Here is a 12,199-nt window from a genome sequence, read left to right as displayed (position 1 = left end):
TAGTTAACAGAGACCTGTTTTCAGAGATCTTATGGAGATGAGACAGATGCATATTGATATCTACAGTATAGATGCTACAAAAAAGTCATGAATACAGTAAGAGAATAAGGAAGAAGAAATTTTGCCTAGTAGGTCAGGAAAGGCCTCACAAAAAGGAGTCTCCAAGCAAAAAAAGGCACAATGGTATAATGACGACATGGCCAAAGTGGGAAGCAGCTGGTGGATGTGGTTGGAAGGAAAGGGTGAGGGCCAGAGTTGTTCAAAACCAGGCAGGCCAAATACACCAAGACTCTCATTGGCCAGTCTGAGTCAGCCAGGGAATGAGCCATTCTTTTCTTTTTCTTAGAGACTGATCTTGCTATGTTGCCCAGGCTGATCTCAAACTCCTGGCCTCAAGCAAATCCTCCTGCCTCAGCTTCCCAAATGGCTGGGATGACAGGCGTGAGCCACCACACCTGGCCTCGAGCCTTCCTTTTCAACAAGTTTCTCTGAGGCTTAAGGGATAGTATAGTTTTCTAGAAATCAAAGGGAGGCCAGATTATGAAGACAGTTATATATTTATTGATACAGCCTTATCTAAAATAAATAACCAATCTAATAATAATGTAGGCTGGGCACGGTGGCCTCACACCTGTAATCCTAGCACACTGGGAGGCTGAGGCAGGAGGACTGCTTAACCTCAGGAGTTTAAGACCAGCCTGAGCAAGAGACCCCATCTCTACTAAAAATAGAAAAATTAGCGGGGCATGGTGGCGCATGCCTGTAGTTCCAACTACTTGGGAGGCTGAGGCAGGAGGATTGCTTGAGCTCAGGAGTTTGTAGTTGCTGTGAGCTGGGCTAACACCACTGTAGTACTCTATTCAGGGCAACAGAGCGAGACTCTGTCTCAAAAAAAACAAAAACAAAAAAAACCATAGTACTGACTACCTTCTAAGAGCTTATGAAGGAATGAGACCTGCTCCCTTTCAGGTTTCTCATTATGGTTAAGAAAGAAAAAAAAAAAAAAAAAAAAAAAAAAAAAACTTAAAAATTAAAAAAAAAAAAGGCCAGGCGCGGTGGCTCACGCCTGTAATCCTAGCACTCTGGGAGGCCGAGGCGGGCGGATTGCTCAAGATCAGGAGTTCAAAACCAGCCTGAGCAAGAGCGAGATCCTGTCTCTACTATAAATAGAAAGAAATTAATTGGCTAACTAATATATATAGAAAAAGAAAAAAGAAAAAAAAAAAAAAAAAGACCTGCTCTTTGTGGTTAAGGAACGTCATAAAATACACCACTCAGCTTCAAAGCCTAAATATAAATGGTAATTTACTTCTGAACCAAGTTCAGAGAACTCCACCATAAAGACAGAAAAACATTTCACTAGCTGAGATACAGGTTAAGCATCTCTAGTCCAAAAATCCAAACTGTTCCAAAATCTGAAACTTTTTAAGTACTAACATGATGCCACAAGTGGAAAATTCCACACCTGACCTGAAGTGACAGGTTGCAGACAAAACTACTTCATGGACAAAATTATCAAAAACAGTATATAGGCCGGGCGCGGTGGCTCACGCCTGTAATCCTAGCACTCTGGGAGGCCGAGGCTGGCAGATTGCTCAAGGTCAGGAGTTCAAAACCAGCCTGAGCGAGACCCCGTCTCTACCATAAAAATAGAAAGAAATTAATTGGCCAACTAATATATATATATAAAAATCAGCCGGGCATGGTGGCTCGTGCCTGTAGTCCGAGCTACTCGGGAGGCTGAGGCAGGAGGATCGCTTGAGCCCAGGAGTTTGAGGTTGCTGTGAGCTAGGCTGACGCCACGGTACTCACTCTAGCCTACGCAAGAAAGCGAGACTCTGTCTCTCAAAAAAAAAAAAAAAAAAACAAAAAAAACCAGTATATAAAATTACCTTTGGGATATGTATATAAGGTATAGAGGAAATATTAACTGAATTCCATGTTTAGACTTGGGTCTCATCCCCCAGATACCTCATTACATAAATGTAAATATTCCAAAATCTGAAAAAATCTGAAATCCAAATCACTTTTAGTTTAGATAAGGAATACTCACAACCTGTATTAGCTTGAGATAAAACAATAACATGAGAAAATGATAGAAGCTCAAAGTTTGTTGTGCCTCCTGGACTGTTCATTAGAACTGTCGTTTCCCCTTACATCGCTCTCTGTGATGGTGATGGGAAGTCCGCGCAGCATGATGGTCTTGCTCTCCCTCTCATCACTGATATCATGCCTATAGTCATGCTCGCCATAGTCACCATCTGAATGGTAGCCATCTTCTGATCGGTCACTGTTCCTTCTTTCGCGCTCTCTCTGATTTATAATAAACAAAATTATAATTAAAACTACCCTGTACCCTGATTAAGGGTCTCCACTCTCAGAAATTATGCTTAGGAAGAAAGTAAACACACACAAAAACTAAATAAGTACTCCATATTGATGTTTACTGCAGTGTTTTCTAAAATAGCAACAACCATTTAGTTCAGGAAATGGTTTAATAACGTACTGTACATTCCACCAATATAGAAAGAAATACCATTACCTATATGAAGATCATATGCATGAAAAGTGGATAAAGGAAAAAAAAAAACAGTGTAAAATTATATGGACAGTGCAATAACTTCTAAACAAAGCTATGCATGCTTATGGAAATGAATGTAAATAAAAGATATGCTAAGATATTCTTTGTCAAAATTTTCTGATAAAGAAAAAAGATATGTTAAGATGACTGAAACATTATAATTTATATTTATTATTCATTTCAAAATAGTCTGAAACAGGGTATATATACTATTATAATCCCATTGTCTCATTTTAAAAATGGCAACACTTACCTTATATAGTGAAACCTAAATGAGTTCATGAAGTCAAGTGCATAAGAGTATGTGGTGAGACCTATGTAAACCCTTGTTATTTTTTCTATTACCATAAGTCTCAGGTTATCTTTGGCAATTATAGTCAACTCAAATATATTACAAAGTAATACAGAGTTTGAATATAGTACTCAAGAGGAAATATTTCCACACTTGGTATTCTTATTTCATTTTAAGAATCTTGTACATAAAATTCATAATTCTAACTACTCCATAAACAGTTGCTGGCCACTCACCTCCGGACTGTCATAGTCTCGGTAGTCGTCGTATCTATCACCCCTCCGATCATCGCTAGATCTTTTGTAATCTGAGTCCCTCCGCCTGCTTCTGGATTCACGCTCATCACGGTCATCCCTGTCTATGATGGAACCATACCTTCCACTACGCTCTGTTCTACTCACTCTGCCAGGGAAAATAATTTTCATTCAATTTAAAGTAAACCACATTTTGTACCTTTAGAAAACATGAGTAAAAACATGCATCACCTCCCCCATCAGTTTTTAAGATATACCCAAATAATTTAATGTATTCCTTAAAATGTATTACCAATTCCAGTTTACAAAGTTAACTACTGGGGAAAATAGCTACACCCCTAAATGTAAAGATAAGTCTCAGGAATGTATGCTAAATTTAAAAATACAGCCATGAAAATGTTTGGGTTGAATATTTTTAATAAAATGTCATGTCGTCCAACTTTATTCTTGCATTCTGTCAACCCTATAGGCTACATATTATCTCCTTCATCTCCAATTCAGATGTTAGTAACCAAAAATATGAAGAAAGCAATTACTCAAATTTCACCCAATTTCAAAGGAGAGCACATTCTGTATCATTCACTCTCAAGGGTATCACACCTACTAGGAAATGGACCAACAGCTTTGATGAGCTAAGTTAGTCTTTTTTTTCCCATCAAGCAGTTAACCAAATACTTTGTCAGACAAAACTAGATGGTTACCCAAAACCAATACTGTAAGAGGATATTATTTCCTCTAATATCTGGTTTATTTTTGGTGACAGGGCAACACTGGGTTTCATGGGAAGAGGCTTAAACCCATTTCACCACAGATAAAATAGTTCTTTCATAAATTATTTACCAGGTTCATAAAACTACTGTGCAATCACAAGACAAAGGAAAGGTTTATAAAGGCCTCATTTATAGTAAATAAATTTAATAAAAAGAACCCAAGGAAACATGAAATATGGGACTAAGAGACTCTAACAGGTAAATGTTAATTTAATAAGTTATTTGGAACCATACACTGCTGACACAGCATTCAAAGGATAACATGATGTGGCATGAACATTTCCTAAGTCCCTCTGGGCTGTCAATTAGATCTATCGCAGGGACTAGACTCAATACTAATAAGGCACTTGGCTGAATAAGGTTGTGTGTTAAAATGTAATGGTCTGAAAGGAAGTACCCATAAGTAACATAGCAGCCAAATACTCTCATATAAATTTTCCACTAATTCTTTGGCTGTTTTCTTCATGTAATACATGATCCCAAGCTTCTTAGCTGTATAAGTCTGGATCATCTTGCCATTCAGGGGTCAAAAACCCAAACTGGCATTTACTGATTGCTTCCTATAGCCAAGAACTGTGCTAAGTGCCAGAATGTATGATGATCTGGCTTCTGTAAAAGCTGTTGTCCACACAGGGAACCCTTGGTGACCCACTCTACCCTGCCCTCCTTTGCCTAATTCTTAATTAGCCTTCAGCTACACCCTAGAGCAGGGGTCCTCAAACTATTTAAACAGGGGGCCAGTTCACTATCCCTCAGACTGTTGGAGAGCCAGACTATAGTTTTAAAAAAACTATGAACAAATTCCTATGCACACTATATATATCTTATTTTGAAGTAAAAAAACAAATGGGCAAAAACACCCGCATGTGGCTTGCGGGCTATAGTTTGAGGACGCCTGCCTTAGAGAATACTTTCTCCAGAAAGCCTTCGTGGCTGTATACAAGAAAAAACATGCTTCCTATGTATTGTAACAGCACGCTAAACTTCATTTACCACAGCATGCTCACACAGTACTTTCATTCTCTCATTAGACTGCAGTTTGTGACAGCAGGATCATGAAGATGCTCAATAGCAAAGCCTGGCACAAAACAGACACTCAAATATGTGTTTGATAAGTAAACAATTTTAAACAAATAATTCAGACCCCACCGAAATATTGAGATCAAAGGCATGTACTGTAGTAACTCACCGTTTATCTGAACCCATTGTCCCACTGACGATGATCTAGCACACAGCTCCAAAGGATTCAAATATTATATTTTCTAGGAAACAAGAGAGATTGGTTGCTGCAAATCTCAGAGATCACTTAAGTCAATCACTCTAGAAGCTGGGATACTACTGAGGTTGGGAATCTCACGTGTGGGATCTCACGCCTGTAATCCTAGCACTCTGGGAGGCTGAGGTGAGTGGATCGCTCAAGGTCAGGAGTTTGAGACCAGCCTGAGCAAGAGCAAGACCCCGCCTCTACTTAAAAAAGTAGAAAGAAATTAGCTGGACAACTAAAAAAAAAAAAAAATATATATATATATATATATATATATATGTATGTACGCATATATATTAGCCGGGCATGGTGGCACATTCCTGTAGTCCCAGCTGCTTGGGAGGCTGAGGCAGGAGGATCGCTTGAGCCCAGGAGTTTGAGGTTGCTGTGAGCTAGGCAGACAGCCCGGCACTCTAGCATGGGCAACAGAGTGAGACTCTGTCTCAAAAAAAAAAAACAAACAAGATTTTAATATTCAATGTTGAATGAGTTTAATATTCGTTCAATGAATTTTAATATTCATACTCAATAACAAGCTCATAGAAAGAAGCGAGCAGAAGACTCCTTTCCTGCTCCTACTCTGGGATTACAAAGCAAAAGGGCAAAGCTGCAATGATCTCCTTAGGTTCTGAATCAAGGCAACACCAATGGGACACTTGATCATTAAAACATTAATCCAAGTGTCTTCATTAAATAAAAAGGGTAACATGAAATTCAAAAATTTTGATGAAAGTTTTAAAATCTCTTAGAAGCTCAGATGCTTGCTGAACTGACTGAAATCTACTACATGTATAATGCAACGAATCAGACTAACGCAAACCTCGAAACGACTTAATTCCTCGGTAACCACGTCTTGAGCCAGTCCCGATTACCAGAGGCCTCTGAGTGGCGAACAGCCTGCTCCCCCACCCCAACCCTGTCCGTAACAGACATCGCACAGCTGGATCGCGTTTGATGCGAGCGAGGTCCAAGAAATCAGTTACAGCCGTCTCTGGAGCTTGGTCTAAAGCAGGCGTCCAACGAACAATTGTTGGATTAATAAATGAAAGAGAATCATCAGAAGGAAATAAGTCCCGGGACCCAATCGCTGGTGCAGCCCCTTGTATACTGGGCGGTGTCCGCACCCATCTCTGTGGGGTCTCGCGGCCGAGATGGCGGCGCCACGGCCTGCTCCAGAGACTCAGGCGTCCGGCATTCCGTCCCTCCACACGCCCCTCCCGCCTCCCAAGAGATTCCTAGCCCGCAGATCAGCCCTCACCGAACAGTCTTTCGGAGAGGGCGATTCAGATGCAGCTGATAGGCGATGGCGGCTAGAGATTGCCCGGGCTCCCGAGGAGTGCCCCGAAGGACAAGCGACGACTCCACCGCTCCGTTGGGCTGGGGGTTCGGGGATGCGTCCCAGCAAGTGGCAAACTCACAGCCCAAAAAAAAGCGGTTCCAGGGCTAAGCTGAGCAACTTCAGGAACCTGACAGAGTTGGAGGCAAGGAGGGGTACGGCCCTCCAACGCCTCGGGTAATTTAGCCCCTCTAGAGAACCGGCTGGGGCAGATCAGCCGCCTCTGGCAGCTGACAAAGAGGCTTGGGGGACAGCCCCAACGGCAAGACCCTCCTCTCGTTACGGACGGCCGCCACACTTACCCCCAGGAAAGACCGAAACAGCCGTGTCGGTTCTGCACCCCAGAACCTCCAGCAAGGTTCGGCCGCTCCACAAAATGGCGCCTCCTACGACGGCCGTCTCCTACCCACAGTGCCTCACGTCCATCCCCTCCCCCCGCTACCCGCCTCCTACTGAGTCGTCCAATCCGCGAAGGTGCCTAGCTGCCCGAGGGCTGCCGGGAAGTGTGGTCGCCAGGGCAGCCTGTCACTAACCTCTGTGTTAATTTCTTGCATATTTCTCTTCCAAACCATGACGGAGCTGCCAATTTGCCTTTGCAGACCCGGATTAGAACTTCAGGGCTCCTCTCTATTAGACATAGTAATTCTTTACACGATGCAAAATATGCCTAATTCGACTTCAAAAGAAGGAACGTTATTTGATCGCTGTACTGGACGCTATTGTGCTAGATGCTTTACGAACATTTTTATCTTCACAACCTATGAGATAGTTGTTAAACCTATTTTGCAGATGAGGAAACAGGTTTATGGAAATTGAGAGGATTCTTGTAGGCAGGAATAGAGTATCATTCCAACGATATATTCTAGTCTAAAGCACGACGTCAGGAAAGCATTTTCCAAGATTACTTTAACAGTTACTACTTGCACGTCTAATTGGAATCTTCAAGTTAACACTGCAGAACCTATCCTTATTTCCTCCACAGCTTCCCCAGCTCATAAATGGCAACTTCTGGCCTCCAGTTATTCAGAACAAAAATGTTGGGAGTCATCCATGATTTCTCTCATTTTCTTGCACCAAATGTGCCAGTAAATCCTGTTGACTTTACCTTTAAAGTATAGTCTGGTAACTTCTAGCTGCCTCCACTGCTAACCTAGTCAAAGCCACCAATGTCCTTGTTTTAGAGACAGTAGATCATACAGAACTAATAATAGTGGTGAAACTTGGATATGAACTACTTTGGGTTTCAGAGTCCATGCCTCAACTTCTAGAATGCAAACTCCGGAAGAGCAGAGATTTTTGTCTATTTAGTTCACTACTATATCTCCAGTGTCTCTACTGGTGCCTGACATATGTGTGCACACAATAAATATTTGTTGAATGAAAAAAAAAAAGCCAATCCACTACAAAAGGTAAAACTATTAACATTTGCATCACAAAAAAGCAGAGAATCTTAGGAAATTCAAGAGGGATATTTTGGAGCCTGACTGACTAGTCAGTTGAGATAGTAGTATTCCTATGCATCCTTAGCATAACTTGCCCTTTGGCATTATTTATATTTTTAGTAGAATTGATTTTTCAGGTCATACATACAGATTAAAAAATTAGACCATAGCAAGGCACAGGAAGATGTAAATTATAGAAAACTGCAGCTATACTGCTCTCCTCTCTCTGGATAAGAAATTTTTTTTTTTTTTTTGAGACAGAGTCTCACTTTGTTGTCCAGGCTAGAGTGAGTGCCGTGGCGTCAGCCTAGCTCACAGCAACCTCAAACTCCTGGGCTCGAGTGATCCTTCTGCCTAAGCCTCCCGAGTAGCTGGGACTACAGGCATGCGCCACCATGCCCGGCTAATTTTTTTTATATATATATCAGTTGGCCAATTAATTTCTTTCTGTTTATAGTAGAGACGGGGTCTCGCTCTTGCTCAGGCTGGTTTTGAACTCCTGACCTTGAGCAATCCGCCCACCTCGGCCTCCCAAGAGCTAGGATTACAGGCGTGAGCCACAGCGCCCGGCCTGGATAAGAAATTTTTTAAGAATAAGTGAAAGGATGTCAATGAGGAGATTCCAAACCAGGAGCTTGAAACATACTAGAAAATATTTTTCCTTGGTTGGGCGTGGTGGCTCACGCCTATAATCCTAGCTCTCTTGGAGGCTGAGGCGGGCGGATTTCTCGAGGTCAGGAATTCGAAACCAGCCTGAGCAAGAGCAAGACCCTGTCTCTACTATAAATAGAAAGAAATTAATTGGCCAACTAATACATATACATATAAAAATTAGCCGGGCATGGTGGCGCATGCCTGTAGTCCCAGCTACTTGGGAGACTGAGGCAGAAAGATTGCTTGAGCCAGGAGATTGAGATTGCTGTGAGCTAGGCTGACGCCATGGCACTCACTCTAGCCTAGGCAACAAAGCGAGACTCTGTCTCAAAAAAAAAAAAAAAATATATATATATATTTCATGGAAAAAAGTGACTTTAAGCATGTTCTAGGCCAGGCACGGTGGCTCACGTCTGTAATCCTAGTACTCTGGGAGGTTGAGGTGGGAGGATCGCTTGAGGTCAGAAGTTTGAGATGACTCTGAGCAAGAGCGAGACCCCAACTCTATTAAAAATAGAAAAAATTAGCCAGGCATGGTGGCATTCACCTAGAGTACAAGCTACTGGGGAGGCTGAGGCAGAAGGATTGCTTGAGCCCAGGAGTTTGAAGTTGCTGCGAGCGAGGCTGATGCCACAGCACTCTAGCCTGGGCAACAGAGTGACACTCTGTCTCAAAAATAAAATAAAATAATAAAAAATAAACATGTTCTAACTTTGTCTTATCCTTCTACATCAAGGGCATTAAGTGACTGACTGGAAATTCTTTGGATAATTAAAAATATGACAATAAATAGGAAAGATAGAAATCTCTGGATTTTGGAATTATGAGTAACTTATATATTTCTACTATTCCATCTATATTTTCCTGCCTTTGTATGTATATATCTACATAGAGTATTCAATTTATGGGGAAGCATATATGTAAAATTTTTACCAGAAAAAAAGTACACTGATCCACAGAAGGCACTCAAATACTTAAACAAAATTCAAAAGTTAAAGATAGATGAGATCATTACAAACCCTACAAAGGCTGATGCAGATGCTAAAAATCCAGAACCCACTAGACTTAATGGCCACTAGCATTAATGTAATGAGGATGAAAATTCACCAAATAACTTCTATACTTTGATCACCTACATATGTTACCACTTCCAAAAATCTAGTCAATGTGGATAAGAACTAACTGCTGATTGTCAAATACACCAAACAGTTATACAACTGCCTTGTCCTCAGAGCAGCTCAACAAGCACTTTTTTTTGGAGACAGAGTCTCACTTTGTTGCCCTGGCTGGAGTGCCATGGTGTAGCCTAGCTCACAGCAACCTCAAACTCCCAGGGGTTCAGGTGATCCTCTTGCCTCAACCTCCCAACCAGGGACTATAGGCATGCGCCACCATGCCTGGCTAATTTTTTCTATATATTTTTAGTTGTCTGACTAATTTTCTTTCTATTTTTTAGTAGAGACAGGGTCTTGCTCTTGCTCAGGCTGGTCTGGAACTCCTGAACTCAAATGATCCGCCCGCCTCAGCCTCCCAGAGTGCTAGGATTACAGGCGTGAACCACCATGCCTGGCCTCAACAAGCACTTTTGAGCATTACTGAGGTACCTGCTGGGCTAGGCTCATAATCAGTCATAAAAACTGTAAGAGGCCAGGTACAGTGGCTCATGCCTGTAATTCTAGCACTCTGGGAGGCTGAGGTGGGAGGATTGCTTGAGAGCAGGGTTCCAGACCAGCCTGAGCAAGAGGAAGACATCGTCTCTACAAAAAAAATAGAAAAAAATTAGCTGGATGTGGTGGTGCGTGCCTGTAGTTCTAGCTACCCGGGAGGCTGAGGCAGGAGGATTGCTGGAGCCCAGGAGTGTGATGTTCTGTGAAGTACAATCACACCACTGCCCTCTACTCTGGGCAATACAGTGGGACTTTGTATTAAAAGAAAAGCTCTGTGGCCTACCTTTCCAACCTGGGCTGGGCAGAATAGCTCCAACGAAGAAGGGTGGTGAGAAGGGCTGTTCTGCCATAAATGGGTGGTGACCCAAGAATACACCATTAACATTCACAAGTGTATCCATGGAGTGGGCTTTCAAGAAGCATGCCTCCACGCAAAAAAAAAAAAAAAAAAAAAAGAACATAAAAAAAAAATAAAAGCAGCATGGCCCTCAGGAATTCAAAGAGATCAAGAAATTTGCCATGAAGCAGATGGGGATTCCAGATGTGCACATTCATACCAGGCTTGGCAAAGTTGTCTGAGCCACAGGAATAAGGAATGACCTATACCATATCTGTGTGCGGTTGTCCAAAAAATTAAATGAGGATGAAAACTGACCAAATAACTTCTATTATATACTTCGATCACCTACATGTTTGTTACCACTTTCGAAAATCTACAATGTGGATAAGAACTGCTGATTGTCAAATACATCAAATAAAGTTATGAAACTGACAAAAAAAAGCTGTATGGCTATTTATAAATGACACAAAATCTTTCTTAAATTTGAAGGAAGTCTTGGCAAAAGAGATAGAGTCCATCCAGAGGTAAGTGCCACCCTTCAAGTTGTCTCTGGTACCTGATCTTCTTTGTGGACATTGCCCTGTTGAGCTCTACAGCTGTGCCCCCAAAAGCCTGTCTGGCAGCTGATATAAGAAAAACAAAGACAATAGAGCGAGCTGGGTTTTGTTTTAAATAAAGCCACATATGTTTAATAAAGGATAGTCCTTTAAGATTATCTTTCCTACTTCTTGCACGTAAAAAGAAAAAAAAAAAAAAAAAGGTCCCCTCTTTAATGAAATGATCACAGTTCTTTAAATAAGAAACTGTTTCACATGTTTTGCTCCCAGATTGGGAACTATTGCTCTAGAAGATAAAGAAAAAGAGATTAATGGAAAAACTATTGCATATATCAAGAAATTAAAATGATTTTTTTTTTTGAGACAGAGTCTCACTTTGTTGCCCAGGCTACAGTGAGTTCCGTGGCGTCAGCTTAGCTCACAGCAACCTCAAACTCTTGGGGTCAAGCAATCCTCCTGCCTCAGCCTCATGAGTAGCTGGGACTACAGGCATGCGCCACCATGCCCGGCTAATTTTTTCTGTATATTAGTTGGCCAATTAATTTCTTTCTATTTATAGTAGAGACGGGGTCTCGCTCTTGCTCAGAGTGGTTTTGAACTCCTGACCTTGAGCAATCTACCCGCCTTGGCCTCCCAGAGTGCTGGGATTACAGGTGTGAGCCACCCCGCCTGGCCCTAAAATGATTTTTATCAGAGATGAGCTTTGATGAACTAAGATAATCAAAATTTAACAGTATTTTCCTGTATGACCATGAGCTCAGCATTATTTATCCATTTATTGAGTGTCTGTGCACTCAATTATTATTATTTATTTTTTTTGAGACAGAGTCTCACTTTGTTGCCCAGGCTAGAGTGAGTGCTGTGGCGTTAGCCTAGCTCACAGCAACCTCAAACTCCTGGGCTCAAGCGATACTACTGCCTCAGCCTCCCAAGTAGCTGGGACTACAGGCATGCGCCACCATGCCCAGCTAATTTTTATATATATATATAAATTTATATATATATATTAGTTGGCCAATTAATTTCTATTTATTGCAGAGAC

At 41.6% G+C, this 12,199-nt stretch overlaps 1 protein-coding gene across 3 annotated transcripts in view; it reads right to left on the bottom strand.

Annotated features, from left to right (window-relative positions):
• The window catches only part of RBM5 (RNA binding motif protein 5), a 29,553-nt gene extending 21,756 nt beyond the window's left edge, over positions 1-7,797 (bottom strand). The window contains exons 1-4 of one of the 3 annotated variants that reach the window (XM_076007881.1): positions 6,420-7,797; positions 5,087-5,159; positions 3,110-3,275; positions 2,158-2,313 (exon numbers count right to left, since the gene is read on the bottom strand). In XM_076007881.1, coding sequence (XP_075863996.1) covers positions 2,158-2,313; positions 3,110-3,275; positions 5,087-5,103 — 339 coding nt within the window. In that variant the 5' untranslated portion in view covers positions 5,104-5,159; positions 6,420-7,797. The remainder of the gene's footprint in view (positions 1-2,157; positions 2,314-3,109; positions 3,276-5,086; positions 5,160-6,419) is intronic. The other 2 variants (XM_012771336.3, XM_012771335.3) reach the window with 2 other exon arrangements.
• Positions 7,798-12,199: the final 4,402 nt, after the last annotated feature.

This window comes from Microcebus murinus, chromosome 1 (genome assembly GCF_040939455.1).
Source record: "Microcebus murinus isolate Inina chromosome 1, M.murinus_Inina_mat1.0, whole genome shotgun sequence".
Taxonomy (NCBI): domain Eukaryota; kingdom Metazoa; phylum Chordata; class Mammalia; order Primates; family Cheirogaleidae; genus Microcebus; species Microcebus murinus.
The sequence above is the reverse complement of the archived record's forward strand: the minus strand, read 5'-3'. Positions and strand labels throughout refer to the sequence as shown.